This window comes from Mesocricetus auratus, unplaced genomic scaffold, assembly GCF_017639785.1.
Source record: "Mesocricetus auratus isolate SY011 unplaced genomic scaffold, BCM_Maur_2.0 Super-Scaffold_100009, whole genome shotgun sequence".
Taxonomy (NCBI): domain Eukaryota; kingdom Metazoa; phylum Chordata; class Mammalia; order Rodentia; family Cricetidae; genus Mesocricetus; species Mesocricetus auratus.
The window spans coordinates 30,584,679-30,608,612 of record NW_024429193.1 but is presented as its reverse complement, the minus strand read 5'-3'; the positions used below and the strand labels follow the sequence as shown (position 1 = coordinate 30,608,612).

The 23,934-nt window shown below is 42.0% G+C and overlaps 1 protein-coding gene across 2 annotated transcripts in view; it reads right to left on the bottom strand.

The window, feature by feature from the left end:
• Positions 1-23,934, bottom strand: part of Alpk1 (alpha kinase 1) — a 111,989-nt gene that overhangs the window by 35,652 nt on the left and 52,403 nt on the right. For both annotated transcript variants that reach the window (XM_040751816.1, XM_040751817.1), the window contains exon 3: positions 22,086-22,240. In XM_040751816.1, the coding sequence (XP_040607750.1) occupies positions 22,086-22,240 (155 nt within the window). The remainder of the gene's footprint in view (positions 1-22,085; positions 22,241-23,934) is intronic.

The window sequence follows — 23,934 nt, the reverse complement described above, 5'->3', positions numbered from 1 at the left end:
GACAGCAACTGTATTCTTCTTGCTGAGTGACCATGTTTAAATCAAGTACTTAGAAACTGGTGAGAGAATTTACTAGAGTCCTAGGGGGACAGGCTCACACTTGTGCACACAAAGATACACGTGCCGACAGTCCACAAACAGAGTTGCATTTCCACATCTGTTTGTGGGATGGGAAATACGAGATTCTAATTGAGTTTAAGGCACAAAGGGAACTTCATAGATAGGAAGCTGAGTCAGGTGGCCAAGGAATTAAAACTCCACAATGAGATTTCCATAGACAGAAAATTGAAAAAAAAGCTAACTAGCCCTGCCTTTTTAAGGTCTGAGGCTGCATAGCAGTGAGCCCCTCCTGGTGCTGAGCCTCAAGTTTGGGTCCTAGCTACAGAGTTCAAAGCCAGGATGTGTTCACAGCAATGACAATGGCGACTGTTGTTAAGGGGGCTAGGCGAGGAGCCTCCGTGCCATCTGGCACTGCAATTGGCCAGAGTGGTGTGAAGGGAAACTGTTGTGGAAGACGGAGAAAAGGAAGGGGAAGATGTAACCGGGGAGGGGCATGTTCTGAGGTGAGGAATTAACAAAACAAACAAATATAAAAAGTGATGAACGCCAACATGGTGTGCATCAGCGCAGGCAACAGTAAGAGTAGAACCCACCAAAATGAACTACTGGGGGTCAAGTGAAGACCAAACATGGCATGCTCTGTACTAGTCTGTCTACTGCACCGGGGGAAGAAAAAAGACATATCTTAAGAGAAAAGGAAAACACACATATCCTAAGATTTATGCCCAGGCCCTGTTAATATTCACCGTGTGTCCATTCTACCAATGGAAAATGCAGGTTGACATGAGAAACAGCCGTGAGGTTTTCTGCATGTTTGTACCCAGAGAGAATAGATGGGTTTTCTCTCCTCCCATCTACAGTAGATGGAGTTGGTTGTCCATTAAAGGGAAAAACAAAGCGTCAAGACAGGGAGTCCTGGTGCCACCTGTGGCTTCTGGCAAATGTGGAGCAGCTTGTTTGTCTCTGGACTCCAGGTGTCTCGATTCCAGGTATAAATCTCTGTCATTTCAATAACCACATTGACAATTCATCTGGTACACTGGTCCCACTTGCCCAAAACTTCTTTGTCATTGATGATCTTGTTTTATGTCAACTTGGAACTCTACATCGAGTCTTCACTATCAAAAAGGTTCTTGTCATGCAATGCCTTGATTTGGGATCTCTAGAACTTGTATTCTTTGTATATTACTTAGTATGTAGCTTTTAGTTACAATAACAGGCAATGGACTGAAACATACTTGCCGTTTTTTGACAGGAGGTGCCTCATGCCTATAGAGAGGGTGCCTTCTGGCCTGTTTTTCATGGTCTTTTCATGGTGCCTAACTCAAGAGTCACCTAATCTCTTTCCTTCCTCATTTCCAAACTTTCTTTATTCCATAGCTCTCATCATCAACACTCTTGAACTCACACTCTTGAGGTTACCAATAAACCCAAGTCTGACGGATGTCTACTGGTCTCCATCTTTACCCATGCTTCCAGAGGCACTTGGTTGAGCCATCCCCTTTTTTCCTTTATTTTCTGTGCCTCCTCTGACGGGGCCATTTTCCTGGTTTCCTTTCTGCTTCATTTGGAACTTTCCTTTGTTCTACATACTGTTTCTTCAGCTTCAGTGTCTTGAGTGCTTCTCTTCCTAGCTACCTTCACTTGGATCGCCACGGCCTCACGTACATCTCAGTCAGTGACTCACACATTTAAACCAATCCCAAGTCTCTTGGCTTAAATTCGGATTTGTATAGGAAGTTTCCCCGAAGAGCCTGGCTCAGGTGCTTACTCCATGCTAAAAGTTCACATGCTTAAAGCAGAACTTTCTTTCCTATCCATGCGTCACTCCCTCAGAGATAACACTCTATCCACTCATTTGTTGACTACGAAATAATGGATTTCACTATGGCATTTTCAAACATATTTTACAGACTGTACTTTGCACATACATTGACCACCACCCTCTCCCATCCCACTCTCTCCCTTCTTGCTTATCACCTTTCTTTCCCTCAAATGGGCTCTATTCTGATTTCATATCACATACACACACACACACACACACACACACACACACACACACCCACACTCATCATCATCATGTTAAGTGAAATAAGAAAGATTTATTGGAAAGACTCAAAAATGCAAGTACCACATAAATTTGGGTTCCACATGTGAGAGAAAATGTGCAATTTGTCTTATTTTGCTTAACATGATGGTCTCCAGTTCCAGCTGTTTTTCTGCAAATAACCCGAGTTATTCTTTTCTAATGGGTTAGATAAAGCTCCACATATATTAGATACAGTATATTCTATATGCGTTATATAATACATATGCACATAACACATTTTCTTTATCTATTCATCCACGGAGAGGCACCTCAGCTGCATCTCTACCCTGACTGCTATGAACAGTGTTGCAATACATATGGGTGTGCAGTGTAGCAAGTGGAGGTTAATACAGAGACTTGCAACTAGTCAAAGTGGAGAGAATAGTATATGTGGAGTGCTCAGCCATGACTGAGACATTTGTATCACACCTTTCCCCCAAAGGCTCAAGGAACATCATGAAAGAATGGCTGGAAAGATTGTAGGAGCCAGAGGTTAGGGAAGACTGGAACAAAACAGTTTTTCTTTTTCTGGATGTGACAGGACAGCTGCACTCACGAACTCACAGCAGATGTAGTTACCTGCACAAGACCAGCACAAGAGCAAGCCAGGCAACATCCCAGCATGGGTGGGGGGTGTCGAGAGAATCTGACACCATCTTCTGTCTTTTGCGGGCATTGCAAGCACACACCCCAGTCCTGGATGAGAAACTCATGACAGTTGGTGGTTGCTAATGATGGAAGAGTCAGTTTCCTTCAAGGGTGTGGTCCCCGATGCGCTGGCCATACTCCAGTAGGTGGCCCCCACTTGGATCATATATGGGAAGACCTAATTGGACTCAGTGGATTGTAAAAGAAAATAACAACAACAACAACAACAACAACAATGGTAATAATAGAGTAAGAGGGAGATATGGGGGCATCAAGGAGCAGGGGCAAGGGGTAAACATGAATGAAATACACTGTGTGCCTGTATGAAATTCTTGAAGGGTAAATACAAAATATTACATTAAATAGGAAACATGATGTGTAGGTGCTCCTTTGCTTTGGTATGTTGACCTGAACTCCTTAAAGATCTAGATGCTACCCTGGCAGCTTTGATTCCAAGTTTGTGACTGTTATTTTTCACCACTCTAATCCAAACAATCAGAAAAACTTTTAAAACATTGAAAATCTTAGTCTTTTCGTTCTCTCAGCACAGCCACTGTAGTGTAAGCCGCTGTCATCTGGCATGAGTAGCAGCTTCGTAAGTGGAATCCCTGCCGCTCCACCAAAGTCCCTCTCCCTATGGCTTAGTCCTCCCATCAACTTAAGCGAGCCTGGTAAAGCACTAACTCAATGACATCGATTTCCTGCCCCAGACTTTAATATGTCTTCCACCACCTGTAAATGAACTTAGGGCTGGTGAGATGTGTAAGGGTGCTTGCTGTCAAGCCCGATGATCTGAGTTTCACACTTGAACCAAACGGCAAGAGGAGAGCAATGAGTCCTTCAAATTGTCCTTTGAATTCCACATGCAGCATGCATATACGTGCTTACCCGCACGCATGCGCGCACATATATCCTCCTTGACTCTGCTGTTTTGACCTTGTTCCTTGACTCTGCTGTTTTGACCTTCGTAGCCCCGAGTCCTCTCCAATATTCAACAAAATAACTTTAGTAATAACATATGTCTTTATAGTGTTCAATGGTCTGTCTTTCCTTTCTTCCCTCAGGAAGCCTTTAATTTACACTGACTGTGAATACCAGGCATTTCGGTTGTTACTAGTTGTGTCTTCAGTACTTGAAGGGAAGTTGTAAGTGTGAGAGGTGAGTTAGTTGACAGCTCTCTAGTTTCGCTGGTTTGGTTGTTTTCATATACATATGTATGGTTAGCCAGTTTTTAGATAACAATTTCTTTCTTTCTTTCTTTTCTTTTCTTTTTTTGCTTGTTTGTTTTGTTTTTTGATACAGGGTTTCTCTGTGTAACAGTCCTGGCTGTCCTGGAACTCACTTTGTAGACCAGGCTGACCTCAAACTCACTGAGATCCACCTGCCTCTGCCTCCTGAGTGCTGGGATTGAAGGCATTTGCTACCGCTGCCCAGCCAATTTCTTTGTTATATGAGGCAAAAGTAAAAAAATAACCAGTGGATCAAATATTTGGGGGAATGGAATAAAATTGAAAAATTAATGGAGATCAAAACATACAATAAGGAAGACAGAAAATATTTGTTCTTTCAAGGTAGACACCTCTAAAAATAGGCTTTTGAGGGCTAGGGATATAGCTCCCTGTGAGAGAGATTATCTACCATGTGCAAGACCTGGGTACAATCCCCAGCAACAATAAAAAGAGGCAGATCAAAAGGAAAGAGGTGTCCTACAAAATATGGAATCTGATGTGACTGACAAAGGGACAGTGGCCTTTTTTGTCTCCTGGAAACTAAGTTCATCCCACCTGAATGGTAAGTATCTCCATCAGGGTCAAGACATGGAAATGTCAGGCTTTCCTCATAGGAGGTCCAGCAGATAATTCAGGTCACCAGATCAAACAGACTCAGTCATCTTAGTAGCTGTCAGTGCACTCCTGTGGAAGGGCCTGTCTGACAAGGAGAATCTTGCCACTGGGGTTCTCCCACGGATAGATTAGTGCATCAGAGATATGCGCTTTCTTTAAAGAAAAGTAATGGTATTGGAGGGACCATGACATCACACCATCAGGTTCATGATGCCATCCTGAATGCTCAGTTGCCTGCAGTCTTCAGAAGATGGCATGCATGTGCTAATCTATAATTTTGAAAATACATCATAGTCATATTTTCACTACTTATAGCACAATTCCATTAGAGGATTGATTACTCTGATCTTAACTTCTGTATGTCTTGCCTCTTGACTATGAAAATCCTATCTAGAGGACTGGAGAGATGGCTCAGCAGTTTGCAGCACTGGCTGATCTTCTAGAAGACCCTGATTTGCTTCTCAGCACCTACACTGTGGCTAGTAACCATATGTAACTCTAGTTCGAGAGAATCTGACACCATCTTCTGTCTTTTGCGGGCATTGCAAGCACATGGTACCCAGACACACATGCAGGCAAAACACCTATACTCATAAAAATTAAAAAAATATACATTTGACTCCGAGCCATGCCTTCTTGTCAATCAACTAGCATTGATTCCATTCCTGGAGTGTGGGCTGTGGTTCTAAGAATTCCTTGTTATTCACTCATTTAATCCTTTAAACGGTCTGTAGGGAGATTCTTACAGATGCTGCTCTTACAGATGAATGAAAATGGAAGCCAGTGTCCCCCATGCTAACAGCAGGCAGCACTGGACTCAAGTTTTAGGAGCCAACGTCCCAAGTCCACTCTACTATCTACAATCCAGACTAGCTTTGTCATTGTTGCCCCAAATATGTATAAACATAGCTGCAGATATATAACACAACAGAATTGCTTGAGCCTTCCCCTTAGAACTCTTTATTGTAGTCGTTCTCCCATTTTCTATGGTCCTAGAGATTGATTTCTCACAGTTGTGGGATGGGCTGGGTTGACCATTCCTAATTGCCTCTACCTACCTTTGAATATAAATTTTATAATGGCAGCAATTAAAATCAAATGCTCACTAAAACAAATTGTACTAGCTACATTTTCCAAGTAGAATGCTAATCAAGATTTTTGTAACTTGTTGACATGAACCAAGTTTCTCGTGCTAGGAATGCAACCATGAAAACTGTTTTTAGATACCAGTTTAATCCTTGATTCAGCTTTAGCTTTCTAGCCTATAGAAATTTATATAATGAACAGGGCATGAATGTAATTAAATAAGTAAACCAATCACTCAGTATATGAGAGGCAGGAGGATCACAAATTTAAGGCCACTGTGTGTTACTTAGGGCAATTATCTTTCAAAATGTGTATATTATAAATATATCATACACAGGAGTTTTTGTCCTAGTGATTGCTCAAAACTTTTACTGATGGAAGCAAAACACAGTGGTACAATCCTAGGATTTTATCATTTGTAGGCAATTAAGTGAGATTTCACTTTGAAAACCAAACCAAAAGCGCGTGCATGCACACGCATGCACACGCGTGCGCACACACACACACACACACAGACACACACACACACACACACGGAAGGGGATGGTAAGGAGAGAGAAATAAAATTTTACTGATAGGATGAGAAATAAATAGATAATTGATTCATCATGAATCCCTCAAGGGGAAAATGGAAGTTTTATTTAGAAATAAACTTCTGAAAAAAATGTAGTCATGCATTCACTAACTTAAAGAACATTTGCTGTCCTCTCCCTGGGTGAGGCAAGTCTGCTTTATGAGTAGGCAGGTAACAGGACATGATGAGTGGGAACACAGGGACAGAGCACCAAGGGAGAGACAGGGTTGGCTTTCATCCTAACTGCACTCGACATTTTGCTTGGAGCTTCTCTTTAACTCATGGAGCCAACTGTCTCGTCTCATCTGCAAAATGGGCCTAGAGCCTCACCCTTCAGGGTTGCCACCAGGAAGGTTGTAAAGAATCTGCAAACTTCGTCATATGAAATCCAGTGTTTAATATCTGTTGATATATAAAGGTGACGTTCTCATTTGCTTCAACCTAATATAAACACACTAGATAAATGGAGATGATACTATCACTTAAGCTGCTCATTTAACCGCCATATAAACTTTGAGAGGTGACATTGCTTGGCTTGTCTACAAGAGTGGGTGAGCGCACCCCTAGGATGATGTATTTTCCGAAGGTTGCCTCTTTGTCCGACATTGGACCTTGCTCATTTTCTGCTAGTGTTTTAAGCGGGGTTGTTCTGCCCACATGTGTGAGCTGCATCAATCCCTCCAGGACTTGGCTCAGTTTCTGCCCTCATTATGAGGACATGAAATTCACACTGTAGGGTTAGCCCTCATCAAAGGGATAACTTGCATGCCTGATTCTGTGGCAACTAGAATTTCGTTGGTAGAATACTAAGGACAGGCCACACCATTTTAATTTACCTTCCATGGAAACTAAAGAGTACTTTATTAAAAGCTCCCCTGCTTTTGGCAGAGTTTTAGAGCAGGGTTTAAATCCTTAGTGGATTTCGTCATACTCCTTTTCTAAGTTCTGAAAATACACAGGCCTTCAGTCTGTTATTTCTCTTTCTCAGTCCCATTCACTTCGAAGCTAATTTTCACTTATTAAATAACATTTAGTTCTCTCTGACTCTTTTTTTAAAGCAAGAACTGGAATATTTAATAGAAGAACTTAAAGTTTAAAAATTAAGTTAAATTTGTTCTTCTTAGTGTGTATGTATGGAGAGAGAGAGAGAGAGAGAGAGAGAGAGAGAGAGAGAGAGAGAGAGAGAGAGAGAGAGAGAACACCTTGGTAAGTACATAATACTGTACATATGTGGAGGTCAGAGGGTCACTTGTGGGAACATGGGATTGAAAACTCAGGTCATCAGGCTTGACAGTGAGAGTCTTTCTTTATAGACTGAGCCATCTCATTGACCCAGAAATTACAGTTAATGCTGGTGGCTAGCTTTCATAGATTTCTTTTAAAACAAAGGCTGTTCGAATAGCAGGACAACTGGAGTACATTTTTAAAAAGCAACAACAAACAAAAACAAACAAACAAAACACGATGGGTGGTAAGGACGAACACCTTTAATCCCAGCACTCAAGAGACAGAGGCTGGCGGATCTCTGTGAGTTTGAGGGCAGCCTGGTCTACAGAATGACTTTCAGGACAGTCAGGACTGTTACAGAGAAACCCTGTCTTGAAAAACCAAGTAAATAAATAAAAAGAGAAAGTGTGCCCCAGGCCAACAACAGCTCTGTCTGTGTCAGCAGAGAAACGCCAGGCTGAGGTGGGAAACCTGATGTGACTGCTGCCCTGTCCCCTCTAGCAGCTGGCTTCATGACAATGAGCACTTAATCCTTCTAGGTCTCACTTTGCTCAGCTGTCCAACAACGGACATGAACTAGAGGTTCACCAACTCCCTTCTTGAAAAGGAAATGATGGATAAAGTATTGGACTCCTATGTTCATTCACAAGAGAGTGTGTGAGTACATGTGGACACACAAGCTGTCTCTGGAGATACACAGGTGGATAATGATACTTAACCTGTAGCAAGTCCTGTGCTGTGAAGAGAAAAGAAAATGCAGAAATTAAAATACTGCGCTAAGGATTCTTGCTTTGTTTGGTGAAAGATGCGCTGCCTGAGTCAATGAAGGCTTTGGTATGTTCACTGCCTGGACAAGTCACAGCCCAGTGTTTCACTTAACTGCTGAGTAAGCGGGGAGATGGTGTTTATGTGCATTCGAGCCTATCCAGCTTTGAAGATATCTGATTAACACATACCCACCCCCTTCTTCTCTCTTCTCTTCCCATCATTTACTACAGTAAGAGAAGCTTGCTGTGGGAAATCAAAGAAATACAAGTAACCGGTAACTCCACCATGTAAATATGTAAATGAAATGTCCATCTGCATGTCTTCAGAAGATCTTTCTCATCCAAGATTAATACTAGATACTATTGTGAGATCTGCATAGTTGGATGGGGGATTTTAAAAGACTAGTAAGATTTCTTCCCACTTTCTAAATCATGTTGAAAACTATGAGAAAGATGCTGAGGTTGCAAGGAAAGTTGGCAGACCTGGATGCTCCGTCTGCCACCCCCATACTCAGATCTGTCTTTAAAAAATTCCCATTTTTGATTGTTTGTTATGAGTATGTGCACGCACACACGTACACACATATATGAACACCTGCACACATACAGTATATGTGTGATGGTCAGAGAACAACTTTTGTAAATATGTTTTCTTTCCTTCCACCTCATGTCCATCCCAGAGATAGAACTCAGCTCCTTGGGCTTAGCCGAAATTGGGCCACCTCACCAGCCCTACAAGATTTCCTTCTACACACACAGTAGGCGTGTGCTTCCTTGAAAGAAATGTGTGTTCGTGCACCTTCGCTTGACCAATGATCACATCAGTATAGAAGTATTTAAGATGCAGCATGGGATTCTTAATGTCTGCCTCCCCTTCAATGGCAGCCAGTGATGGTGATATGGATATGGGTCCCTATGGAGGAAACATAAAGTGTGGCCTCCCACTGATCCCAGATGGACTTGGGGGATGAGGAAGAGCTAGGTTTTCAGTAGAGTGAACTCTAAGCTTCTGAAGTTTTTTGCTTCTTCTGCAACATAACCTTTCTGTTTTTACTGATCTAGGAAATATGGGTCAAATTAGTGAGAAAAGCTGAACATTACCAAGGAAAGAGACTATAGCTTAAACCATTGATTGTAGTTACAGTAGGATTGGAGGAAAGAAAACCCAAACAAGAGACAGTGTGAGAAAAGTTACCAGGCTGTGGGAGCGGAGGAGACAGAAGGATGTGGAGGTCTTCAAAGGTGACCACTAGGTCTTCATTTGACTTGTGGTCATCCATACAGCCCACTGCACTCCAGTAACCCACAAGTTTATGCTTTACTGTCTTTAGCAACAAACCTTTTGATTGTTGAACATATTTCTTTTCTTTTTTTGTAGTTTCTTTTTATTTATGTGCATTGGTGTTTTGCCTACAGGTGTGTCTGTATGAGGGCATCAAATCTCCTGGAACAGGAGTTAGAGAGCTATGAGCTGCCATATGGGTACTGGAAATTGAACTCAGTATCTCTAGAAGAGCAGCCAGTGCTTTTAACTGCTGAGCATCTCTCCAGCCCCTGAACATATTTCATACTGGCTACAGCCTGGGTTACACACTTAGACCCTAGACTTTTCCCTCAGTGTGTGGCCCTTTCCAGGATGCAGGCAGAAGAAGTGGTCCTATTTTCTTCATTAAAGGAAAGAAAATTTCTATTCATGGCTTTAAGACCAGCTAAGATTACACAGAAAGATGCCGTTTCAGGGATAACAAAGCCCTAAAAGGTGAACCAGAGCAATGGTTCACAAATCTGCTTCGTGTGGTTTATTGTGCCACTGCACTCGCTTCTTTCTCTCCCCCACCCCACCTCCCCCCACCTCTTTTCCGGGATTGAATCCATTGTTGCATATACTAGGCAAATGCTATACCACTAAGCTACATTCCTAGTTCTCATGGCTTTGTTGAGACAGGGCATACCTATATCCCTTAGTCCAGCACTGAATTACCAGGAAGCTCAGAATGGCCTCAAACCTTCAGTCCTTCGAACTCCCCCATGATGTGATTCCAAGTGTGCCCCATCTTGCCCAACTCCCAAGCACAGGCACAAACTCCTTCATTTCAATTTATAATACACACAGCGAATAAGGCTACCTTCTTCCTGTCGTGAAGCCTGTAACGCATTTCCACAAACTCTCCACTTGAGAAGAGAGATGTGGCCATTAAACTCTCGTTCACTTCTCAGCCAATTCATTGTGTGGGGCTACACACAGGACAGCCTCCTTTGTATGCCACCATACCCACATGTCAAATAACATGTTTCATGAGTAACATACATTTCATTCATTCAATCGCTCAGTCACTCTTTCATTCAAGCATTTATGTTCAAGGGCCAGGAGATGGATGGCTCAGTGGTTAAAAATACCTGCTACTAAGCCTGAGGACTTGAGTTTGACCCATTCACATGATGGAAGAAGAGAATCGAGGGTGTTTATTGTGAAAATGTCAGAGATATAAAAGCCAGGACAAGAAAGGCAAGGCAGGCAGGGCCCCTGTTGTCATGGAGCTGATTGTCAGTAGGAGAGAGAGATAATAATAAAAGAAGTTCCCCCAACCAATGTAAACACATAGCGGCACATTCGTAGAGTACGAGACTGCAAGTGATAGCTTCTCTGAAGAACAGAAATGCAAGCCGACACCCAAGGCTGCACAGAGCCTCATCAGAAGGAGAGAAAGTTGTAGGAATGGAGAGGGAGAGCAGCGTGTGCATGGGATTGTCAGTGTTAAGAGTGAGGATTTCAAGGAGGCATCTAGAGGGGCTGCAGGCCTTGCTGCGCAGCTGATTCCCTTGGTATACTGAGGTGGTGTGACCAGGGTGTTAGCCTGCACACTGCTCTCTTCACAGGAAAAGATGTGGAGCCAGGAGACAAAGGGACAACTCGGCAAGCAGTGGCAGGGCCCCCTCAAGATGGGACTGCAGCTTGGGCATGGTTGGGCTAGAGTTTGAATGTTTCCCTTTCATTTTGTTGTGGGGAACGACCTTAGTGGGGCAGTGTGGGGACGTGGGCCTCATGGGAAGTGAGTAGACCATGAGAACTTGGTCATCGCTGTGGGAATAAGTGAGTTATGAGTGGATTCACTGGGAAAGCCAGTGTGGTTTTCTCACTCTCAACCTCTATCTCCCTTTCACTTCTGCTAAGAGGTGACACAGCACGAAGGCCTGCACTAGAGCCTATGCTCTTAGATGTCCCAGCCTCCAGAACGATGAGTCAAGCCAATCCCTGCTCTTCATGAATTATCCAGTCCCAGGGATTCCACTGTATTACAACAGTGGAGAGCAGACTTAGGTGAACTAATGAGATATTTATAAGCAGCAGCTACTGGCAGGCAAGAGAGAGGAAAATGACATGGATGATGGAAGTTTCCAGTGTGCTAGCAAATGGTTGGAGGTGCCATTCAATGAAGTCTAGAAGAGGACAGTATCTGGGAGGTGAGCAGGATGTCAATAAGATGTCCACGAGAAGTTGAGAAGAACACGCAGCTCTGTCTCCAGTGCCCTTTACTCAAGAAACCACATCAGTCCATTCATGGCTGAGACTGGAAACCTATCAGCAGCGCTCACCATCCACTTGGAACTGGCTCACACACCCCTATTGTGATGGCTATTCTTGGCTGTCGACTTGACTGCATCTGGAATTAACTAAAGACCCAAAATAGAGGGGCACACCTGTGAGGGACTTTTGATTAATCTGAAGTGGGAAGATCTACTTCAGGATGGGGAGACACACCTTTAATCTGCATCTTTGAGACAGGAAGAATTACCTTTAATCTAGATCTTTTGAGGTGGGGAAAACCCGCCTCTAATCTGAGCCACGCCCCCTGCTGGAAGCCTATATAAGGACATGGAAGAAGGGAGCATTTCTCTTTGCCTGCTTGCTCTCACCTCACTAGCAAGTCCAGTTCTTTAATGGCGTTAGCCTATGTCCTCTGGGTTCCAGGATATGCTGAAGACCAGCTGAGACATCCAGTCTTAGGAACTGAACCACTACTGGATTCTTGAACCTTAAGTTCTTAGGCACCCATTGTTGTATCAGCTGGACCACAGCCCATATATCACTCTAATAATAAATCCCATCATCTATATCTATCTATGTTCTATGTCTATATGTACTCCCATATTCATATCTATATATCTGTTATACAAATTCTGTTACTCTAGAGAACACTGACTATATTATTGTCTATATTTCTATATATTTTGCAGTACATATTTTTGAGGGTTAGACCTAGGGCGTTCTGCATCCTAGGCAACTGCTGTACTGCTGCGCTATAAAGCCCAGGCCATATGAGCCCCACACCTAACACTCCACTTCTGAGGTGGGTGCCCTACATCATTTAGCTGGAGTGGGTTCTTTTTGGGGCCACCCTCTAGGTTGTAGCTCATGGAGATGACCAGGAGGTCCTGAGTCAGTGAGGGTGTGTGGGGTGGTGGTTTCTGGGTAATAGCTACTTCTAGTCCCTGGTATCTCAACATCTAAAAAACCAGTCTGGGTCTGCAGTAAACCCTGAATGGAAAAAGAAGAGATGTTAGCATGGAGTCATAACCTTGACTATATTATAAAACTTCTCTGAGCATTAAGTTTCTTAACTGTGAAAGATATTACTGATACTAATATAGCAATTAGAAGAATATCTATTGATCCTTTTACAGATCAGGTGGGTGATAAATGGAAGAAAATATTTCAACATACAGGCTTTGGTCAAGGGCCACCTTCTCACTTCATTCTTATAGAAAAATGACTTGGCTTTTTCTCCACGATTCACTTTTCTTTTTTTTAGTAAAAAGTTTGTTTTATGTTCATTGGTGCTTTGTCTGCATGTATGCCTGTGTGAGGGTGCCAGAGCCCTAGAACGGGAGTTACAGACAATTGTGAGCTCTCATGTGGGCACTGGCAATTGAACCTGGATCCTCTGGAAGAGCAGCAAGTGTTCTTAACTGCCAAGCCTACCCTTCACCTTTCAGCCAGTGTTCCATACCAAGTGTTTAGCACATGGTGACACGCTAAGGTCTAGTTGAGTAGGTGAGTGAATTTATAGCTTGTGGTCACTTGTATTACTCCCCGGTACGGATGAAAAACATTTCCATTATTGAAGCCCCAGATCACATAGTTGAAGTTGGAAAGCTCATTTGCAAAAATCATTGCTGAAAGGACAATAATCTAAATGGTATCCATTAATAGGAAAGCCAGTAAAGGGAACAAATTAGTTGTGTTAGTTTTAAGAATATCTTGTAAACACCAGTGTATTTGTGGGTTCAAACCCTTTAAGTTGGTGACTATGCCATACAACTGCCTTTCTTGAACCTGATATTTCCAATCAATCTATATTTTGGTTTCTTTTATCTATCCTATTTCTAAATACCCATCTCCATACTCTTTGGTCCCAAGTTAGTTAAAATAGACATGTTTTTACACTAATTTATTTGTGTGTGTGTGTGTGTGTGTGTGTGTGTGTGTGTGTTGGTTTTTCAGCATGTGCATGTCACACTGGGCACATGGAGATCAGAGGATGACTTTCAGGAATTGGTCCTTTCCTTCCACTAGGAACTCAAGACTCCGGGTGTTATGACAAGTACCTTGACCCTGTGCCATCTTGCCCAACCCACACCAGAAGGTTTAAAAGCACTTCCCTATGGTCTTACGATGATCAACTCAATTTAGTCATGTTTATGTTTTAACTCTTGTTCCTTTAGAATCTCAGGTAGTCCAAAAATACAAATAGCAAGTTAAAGGCACTAAGGCTACCTGAAGAGACATCTTAGAAAAGTATTCTAAATGCTACATGTACTAATATTCATCCACTAAGATTTTTGTCATTCAAAAATAACATTAGGAAACATTGAAACATTTCAGGGGTGTCTTTTCAAAATCACTCCTATGCAGCATAAATTAATTTTTTTCCTGTGGCATAGTTACAGACTACCCATTTCAGAGCAAGAAAAAAGGGGGCGGGGAATTCACCCTGAACCTGTTCTATTTTCTCAGACTATAGTTTTGTGTCAACCCATGAGACATCACCTTTATCTACTGCACAGGGAGCCACTATAGAGGCAGGGGTGACTAAGGGCAGGTCTCCCCCAGACAAGTCCAGTACCACCAACTGGACCCCAACTCAATGCAGGGAATATCAAATTCTGATCTAATGAACAATTCCCATCTGCCATAGATACGCAAAATCAATCAATCCCTTTTTCTCCTTTTTAAAAAAAACCTTTATTTCCAGATCTCTCTTTGATGGTTACTGTTAGAAAAAAATGAAAGCTGCTCTAAACATTCCCCAAAGAGGCAACCATGTAGCAACTTGGACCCTTCTTCCCATCCTTCAGGAGCAAGGACAGACTTTCCTTGTCAGTGCCAGCCTGCCAGCCGCTGCAACCCAGAGCTCAGCAGAAGCCAGCCCCAAATGCCTTCACTGGGTTTTGAAAACTCCATCAAAGGTTTCACTGAATGATATCTAAAAGGGCTGTGCTGTTCCCTTTCAAACACTGCAGCGCCTTATCCCACCCTTGCTCGTGCTTTTCATCGCCTCAGAGTGTAAACATTGTTTCGAGTGAAAAGAGCTGAAGGAGTGCTTACTTTCCCTTGAAATTTCATTTTTAAATAAGAGGGAGAGAAAATCCTTTTTCTGACTGATACTAATAATACAGGTCAAAGTGTCAGGCGATATACAATTAAATGGAAAACAAAAAAAAGGTTCCCCCTTCTTTCCCACAGCACAATGGCGCTGGAATATAAATTACCGACGAAGATGAAATAATGCTTCAAAGCCTGCAGGGCAGGGCAGTGCGGTGTTTCCAAAGTGTTTTCCATGGCACGATGAGACATTAAAGATGACGGTAACCCATGGACTTGGGGGTGATGCTGAATAGACCAAAGCTAGCATGAGGTAGGGTTTTAGGTCCCTGTAGCCTGTGACCCCATGATATGCTTTGTTTTACAAGGGCAGCTGCAGTTATCAACAGATGTTTCAGCTATAAATAATTGGTATCATCTCAGAAAAGACCCATCTACCTGGGGAGAGGGCATAATACCCAAACCCCTGCCCGGCTATTACAGCCACATTAATCTCCCATCTCTCCAGGTTTCTCAGAGAGCGTCCTGCAGGTGTTTTTCCTGGGAGAGTGCTGACAAAGTCTCTCAAGCCAGCAAGCTTTGTGTGCACTGTAGAGGAGGCTGGCCCCTGTCATAAATTTCTGTCGGTGGCCACACACCAAAGGGGAGAAGGAAGGAGGGGGTGGGGGGGCAGTGTCCAGAGAGCAGAGCACAAGATGCACAAAATATTCTCTGAAGTGGGGATGTAGAGAGAACCAAGCTAAAGAATCCTTAGTTTCATCACCCCAGAAACGGCAAAAGAACAGTCTGTGGTTTACTGTTTTCTCCAGCAGCTTAGATTTTTCTTGGCTCTCTTGGTTGTGGGATTAACTAAAGACAAAGTTCTTACATACACCCTGAGAAAAAATGCTGCTTTTGAAGACTGAAGGGGAAGATTTTTATGGGAAGATTCACAAATGAAATGTAAGAAGAAATAATAACTGAAAAAGACACATTTGGGTGTTCAACTACTTTTCCCATAAGAGCAGAATCTGACAGTTCATCGGTTATTGAAATATGAACATTTAGCTCTTCAGACTGTGACACTGAAATGGATAGCACTCTTGATCAAAATAAGTCACAGGATTTACTGGATCCACTCTTAACAAGCTGCAATCTCAAAAGCAGTAAGAGTTCCAGAAAGCCTGGCCCATGGAGAGCTATAGTTCTCTCTACGTATACACAGAGTGGTTGAGCCATTGTGCACTTGGAGTCTGGTACAATAGAAAAGCATCCTAAAAGTCTGAGGAGGTGTGGCTGCTTAATTTATAGCTTGCTGGGTAAACTAAAGAAAACTATGTCCAGAGTTTAGAAAGCTCCTAGATTAAATATGTTAGGGACTAAAGGATCCCTAGTGGCTGCCACTGAGCGACTTTGTAGGGGGAACAAAGTCCTTTTATTGTCAGCACCTCTGTTTCCACAGTTGGGAATCCATGTAACTTCTAGAGTTATATGAATTATAGAGTACAGTAGGAGGAAAGATATGTGTGCTCTTGGAATGGTTTGGACAACCCTGAACAACTGTCCTCCTAATTCAAGTTGCAAATCCAAATCCAAAGACTGCAACTTTGATTCCAGCAGCTTCTGTTTTCACCACTATGATGGCAATGCCACTACCAGCTTTGGGTGCAGGGAGGGGACTGCATCCTGCTCCCTGATGGAGTAAAGATTATTGACTAGGGGGGTCAAGAATTTGGATCCCCAAGTCCCTACATAATATATGACACTGATACTGTCATGCTGTGTGTGTGTGTGTGTGTGTGTGTGTGTTTGTGTGTGTCTGTGCACGTGTAGGCATTTAGGATCTCACTATAAGAACCACTGCTGTAGGCATGTATTAGCAGCAAGATTCTAATACTGTCATATGTATGGCTCATAGGGATGTCTTAGCCAGCGTAATGGCAATGACAACCCTTGCTATTTCTGGTACTTTCCTGAGATGTTCTTGGGTGCTCATATATTAAGGACATTTTAACTCAACAGGCAAAGATAATGTCTGTTGACATCCTACATATAGAGAAAGATATAAAATGTCAACAAAACTATAAATACAATTCTCCAGTCACACGGGCCACTTCAGATGTCAGTAGTCACATGTGGCTGCCATACTGGAGAGCACAAATTCTGAATGCTTCCTCCGCTGCCAAGAGTCCTATGGACAGCTCGTAGTCATTGGCTTCATAGTTAGCAGCTGAGCATCTACTTTGGTTTTCAGATTCTTCACCTTAGATTCCCTGGTGGAAAACTGAAGGGAAGCAGAGGAGGACGCTACTCCCTGGTCCTGCCTAAGAGGATGGTAATGGCGATAATCACTATAGGGCTATTTTTGATAAGCAAGAGCTGATGTATATATAAATTCCATAATACACAAATTATAGTTATTATTTCATCCTGCTTTTACACTGATACCAATCATAGTTATTAAAATCTCCCACTTAAGATAGGTTTACTAGCACATACCCATAGTCTCCATGGTGGGAAAACGTGGAAGGAAGATCTAGAATAGCCAGCCTGGGCTACATACTGAGACCTTGTCTCAAAGACAAAACCCAAATAAAACCAAACAAACTAAAATCTCTAAATCAACACTTCATTCTTTATAAGGATTTACTTCCCTCTGCCAATAGTCTTTAGTCTGCTTAACCTGTTTTACACTGTCTAGGAATTCCTGAAGATGCTTTTATGTGTTCATAGATCAAGGGATCTTTCTTGAGAGTTTTTCCTTCAGCAGGAGAAAAATTGTGTCTATGTATCCATTGGGAATAATCCCTAAGCATAAAACCATGTAAACAAAGAAAAATTCTAGAATGGTGTCAATGTTTTGATGCTTGATATCCAGACAAATATATTTTTATGTGAAGAAAAATACATCTAAATTACTAAATTTCCTTGATCATCACCTGAGAAATTAAAAGTAAAAGCAATGTTACCATGAGGCTGAAAGGATTGCCTAGTGGTTAAGAGCACATACTGCTCTTACATAGGACCTAGGTGCTATTCCCAATACCCATATGGTATCTCACAATGACCTTTAACTCCAGGTCCAGGGGAATCTGACACCCTCTTCTGGCCTCCTCAGGCATCAGGAATGCACGTGGTACACATACACATGTACAAGAAAACATACATACACATAAAATAAAAACAAGTAATTTTTTAAAAAAAGTAATGCTGCCACAAAGGAAAATGATACTTGTTTTAACTCCCCTAGAACTCAAGCCTGGGTCTTGTGCCTTACCTGACTTCTTACACTGATCTTAGAAAATATGTTTTTATTAGTGCTTTGAAAACTAATGTATACATTACATTTTGATCATGTTCGCCTCCCCATTCCTCTCCATCACTCCTCCTACATACACCCAACTTCATGCCTTCTTTCTTATTAATAAACCCTACACTTGATGTTCTTTCTTATGGGGGATGGAGGTACCAATTTAGTACAGTGGTTCTCAATCTTCCTAATGCTGGACCCTTTAATATAGCTCCTCATGTTGTGGTGACCTCCAGCCATAAACTTGTTTTCATTGCTACTTCATAACTATCATTTTGCTACTGCTATGAATTGTAATATAAATATCTGATATGTAACCTCCCCAAAGAGGTTGAGACCCACAGGTTGAGGACTTCTGGTTTATTTGGTTCCATTAGGGGAGAGTGATGATATAACCTTCATTTGTAAATGAAGGCACTTGTATTTGTATCCAAAGTATACAAACATTTCCAACAAACATAAATCATTTCTTGTGTCTCATCAGATCATAATTGACTAAAACTTGAAGTAGATAGCAAGAGCAACTACAGAATCTATATTATATTATATTATATTATATATATATGCATACATAGTAATATATTTGTATATATATGTATATATATGTACTTCTGAATGATCAGTGAGTAATTGAGTGAGTCTGGGAGTAAATTTTAAAAATTATAGAAACCAGTGGGAAAAAAAAAACAAAACTACAAATTACTGAACTCCTTTGGAGAGAACAAAGGCAGTTCTAAGAGATAAGTTTAGAGATATGAATACCCATATTAAAATAAAAAAGATTTCAAATAATGCAATAATGTATTTAAATTGGTTGAAAACAAGTTAAACTTCAAATAGGAAACAATAATTATAATCAGGATGTAAATCAATGAAATGAGAATTAAAAGAATAATACAAAAATGAAGGAAAGAAACAATTCTTTGAAAAGATAAGATAGACAAATGCTTAGCCAAACTAAAAAAAATAATGAAAATCAAAATGAATGAAATTAGAGATTGTAGAACTATTAGAACAGATGCTGATGAAATCTAGAGGGCCAGTAAGGAATATTTTTTATAAATGTTATTTAAATTAGAAACAATCTTATTTTACATATCAATCCCAGTTCCCTCTCCCTCCCATTCTCCCATGCCCCCTACCGATCCCCCATCCACTCCCCAGGGAGGGTAAGGCCTTCCTTGAGGATCAAAATCTGTCAAGTCATTTGGGGCAGGGCCTAGGCCCTCCCCAGTGTATCTTGGCTGAGAGAGTATCCTTCTATGGGGGATACATCCTGGTTCCACTGCCAGAGGCCCCATAGACTTCCCAGTCCTCCTAGCTGACAACCACATTCAGGGGGCCTGGTTTGGACCTATGTTGGGTCCCCAGCCGTCAGACTGGGGTCCATGAGTTCCCACTTGGCTCAGATCAGCTGTTTCTGTGGGTTTTCCCAGCATGGTCTTAACCCCTCTGCTCATCACTTCTCCCTCTCTACAACTGGATTCCAGGAGTTTGGCTCAGTACTTAGCTGTGGATCGCTGCTTCTGCTTCCATCAGCTACTGGATGAAGGCTCTAGGATAGCATTTAAGGTAGTCATCATTCTCATTGTAGGGAAAGGGCATTTAAGTTACCCTCTCCACTATTGCTTAGGTTCCTAGTTGGGGTCATCCTTGTGGATCTCTGTACAATTCCCTAGTGCCAGATTTCTCTCTAAACCTATAGTGGCTCCCTCTATTGATGTGTCTCTTTTCTTGCTCTCCTCTATTCATCTCCCCACTCAATCTTCCTGTCCCTCATGTTCTCCTCTCCTCTCTTCTTCTCCCCTCCTCTTTCTCCTGCCTCCCTCCACTCTCCCCATGCTCCCAATTTGTTCAGGAGTTCTTGTCCCTTCCCCCTTCACCATGGGACCATGTATGTCTCTCTCTTATAGTCCTCCTTGTTGCCTAGCTTTCTGGAGGTGTGGAGTTTAATCTGGTAATCCTTTGCTCGATGTCTAATATCTGTATATGAATGAGTACATACCATGTTTGTCTTTCTGTGACTGGGTTACCTCACTTAGGATGATTTCTTCTAGTTCCATCCATTTGCCTATGAATTTCAAGATTTCAAGATTGTTTTTTCCGCTGAGTAGTACTCCATTGTGTAAATGTATCACATTTTTCTTTATCCATTCTTCGGTTGAGGGGCATCTAGGTGGCTTCCAGGTTCTGATTAATACTAATAATGCTGCTATGAACATACAGATGTCCTTGTTGTATGAATGTGCATCTTTCATACAATTCCACAGAGTGGAATTGCTGGATCTTAAGGTAGACTGATTCCCATTATCCAGAGAAACCTCCATACTGATTTCCAAAGTGGCTGTACAAATTTGCACTCCCACCAGCAATGGAGGAGCATTCCCCCTTTTTTACATCCTCTCCAGCATAAACTGTCATTGGGGTTTTTGATTTTAGCCATTCTGACAGGAGTAAGATGGTATCTCTGAGTTATTTTGATTTGCATTTCCCTGATGGCTAAGGATTTTGAGCACTTTCTTGAGTGTCTTTCAGCCATTTTGTATTCCTCTATTGAGAATTCTCTGTTTAATTCTGTACCCCACTTTTTAATTGAATTATTTGGTGTATTGGTGACTAGCTTCTTGAGTTCTTTGTATATTTTGAAAATCATCCCTCTGTCAGTTGTGGGGTTAGTAAATATCTTTTCCCATTCTGTGGGCTTCCATTTTGTCTTGTTGACTGTGTCTTTTGCCTTACAGAAGCTTCTCTTGTTACAGGAGGTCCCATTTATTATTGTCGATCTCAGTGTCTGTGCTACTGGTGTTATGTTCAGTAAGTGGTCTCTTGTGCCAATTCATTCAAGGACACCTCCCACTTTTTCTTCTGCAAGATTCAGTGTGGCTAGATTTATGTTGAGGTCTTGGGATTCAATGCAATCCCCATCAAAATTCCAGGACAATTCTTTACAGATCTTGAAAGGACAATACTCAACTTTATATGGAAAAACAAAAAACCCAGGATAGCCAAAATAACCCTTCACAATAAAGGAACTTCTGGAGGCATCACCATCCCTGACTTCAAGCTCTATTATAGAGCTATAGTCCTGAAAACAGCTTTGTATTCACATGAAAAATAGACAGGTAGGCCAATGGAATTGAATTGAAAACCCTAATATTAACCCATACACACATACAAATACTTGATTTTTTGACAAAGAAGCTAAAACTATACAATGGAAAAAAGAAAGCATCTTCAACAAATGGTGTTGGCATAACTGGATGCTTACATGTAGAAGATTGCAGATAGATCCATATCTATTGCTATGCACAAAACGTTAAGTCCAAGTGGATCAGAGACCTTAACATAAATCCAATAAAGGAATATTTTAAAACCTTACATTACAATGCATTAGAAAAATGTGAGTTGAAGACTAAGCACATCCATGACCTTGACTTGATGCTTCCAGATTGGCTTTAGTCATGAGGAGCCAAGAGAGTGACCAGGACTGCCAAGGCGGGCAGAAAATGACATGCCACAGATCAGTAGCTTAGCCATCAACATGAGATGGTAGGGAGATACCTATTTTTTAAAATTATTCAAATTCTAGAAAGTATCATTTCAAAATAAAAGTGTCTTAAGGCACAGTAGAAGCAAAACTACTCAGGTGGAACTATTTCAAGACTCTGCCCTCCATCCACCCTTCCTCACTTGTGTTAGGGTCGCCTTTCTCCACAGGAGGCTACAGGGAAATGACGTTTTTAAACAGCTGTCCCCCCCATTCGTCAACCTGGCAGAGCTGGCTACACGAGTGGGATCTGTCTTGTACTTCAGAGAAATTTAATCTGTTAGACCACTTAGCGTCTAAATGTCTCCCTTGAGGATGTCAGAGGGAACAGGTGGTGTGACTTTTCCTACCAGTAACTGCTGCAGCCTGGCGCCAATCACATCTTCCAGGTTTGTTTTGTCCTCTGGGCTCACGGCTTGTTTGTACTGCCACTTTTCAGGCACGAAGGGCCACTTCATTTCCTTTGCCTCCTGGATCAGGGTCCTTAACTCTCTGGGGAGCGAGGCTGAAAAGGTCAGAGTTCAGTTAAGGAAATTGCACTCAAAGAAAGGACTGTTGAGCTCCCCGTGTTATGATGAAGCACCTCAGGGGCTAAAACACTTTTCCTATTTGTGACTGGCTGGTCCAAGCTGTTGGGGCTACCTTGAAGAATAATAGCAAGGAGCTATCTGTCATGGGTGGCCTGAGTCTACTGTGCCCTACAGGTAAATTGGGGTAGTCAGGCATTGAGAAAGGTTTTTAACAGGAAGTAAAGCACTTGAGTGACTGTCTCTGCATGAAGAATCAGAGAAAGACACGAAGGAAATATTCTGTTCCCTGTAAAGTGAGAACAGGGCTAGAGTGGAATGGCATTTGGAGCTTGTGGTACCTGAGAAGGGAATCAATTTGTTCAGTCTCTTTTTGCTTCTCTAAGACCTTGGCCCGTCTTACCCTTTAACCACTGACTATGCTTAAACCCAGACAAAAAGTACAAACCCACAGATGGGATTCCTGGTGATCAGTTAATTGTGAAGTGGCCCGTTTCACATTAGTAACTGTGGTTAAATCTCTCAGTAGGTACAAATCCTAATGATTCTGGTTGACAGTCTCTTGTCTAAACTTCAGAAACACAAAAAGGCTTTGAAAACTGTTAGTGTTTCGCTAGTTTTGACATCCAGACCACACCAGAGTTGAGTAGGGCTGATTGTCCTACTTGACACTCAAAATTCCATAGCAAGAAGTTCTACACTGATGAGGCCCATGGTCTGCTTTACTCTGAATGTACTGGATGGTACACACTCCACAGGACTGTCCTCATAATAGAAACAGTCTGCTTTGAAGTATGTGTGATGCCAGGGTTCTGAACAAGGTTGTCTATAGTTCTCTCTGTCTTGTGTCTCATATTGAACACAACTAATACGTAGTTCTTCAGCTGGTTTCTTATTCCCTTTCTCCATATATTTTCTTTTGATGAATGGAACCACCACACCCAAATCTGAAGCCCAGTCATTCTAGATACTTGCTTTCTTTCCCTCCCTTGAGTCAATTATCAAGTTCCATAGATCCTAAGAACTCATCTCTTTCTTTTCTGTTTCAGGCCATCCTCACATTTTTTTATAAGGTTGAGCCCCTCCCCACTTTTCTAATAAGGTAGACTAGGACAACACTTTTCACAACATTTTTTAGTTCTTTAGTTTTACACATTCTCGTCTGTTTCGTAACTGCCCTACTCCCAAAGCCTGATGATCAAACTCAGGCCTACTGCCTTTGGTATTCAAAACAAACATCGGCACTTCCCGTGAGTCTGTCATGACCTCTCAGTGGAACTGAAGTGCCTCTGCCATGTCCTTCCAAACCCACAGGTGCATGTTCCTGTCCACCTGCATCCCAGGAGCCTGCTCTGTGATCACAGCGCCCTGTCCGCCTGGGCTGAAAGCATCCTCAGCACAGCTATCATGTTTCATATCTCATCCCTTTGGTAATCGCATCGCTATGGTAGCATACCGCCATGGTTAAAACACAAGATAGCATTGTATCTACCCGAGACATACCAAATGAGAAAATAGAATGTGACAGACGAGCAGAATAAGCAGGAAGAAAACTTGACTTGGTCCTGGACAACTTTATGTGAAATTGTCACCAGCCGAGCAAAGGTAAGGATGTTTCTGGGTGGGGAAAGACTGCTTGGCATTGAGGAGCCCACACCAATGAGTGACAAGT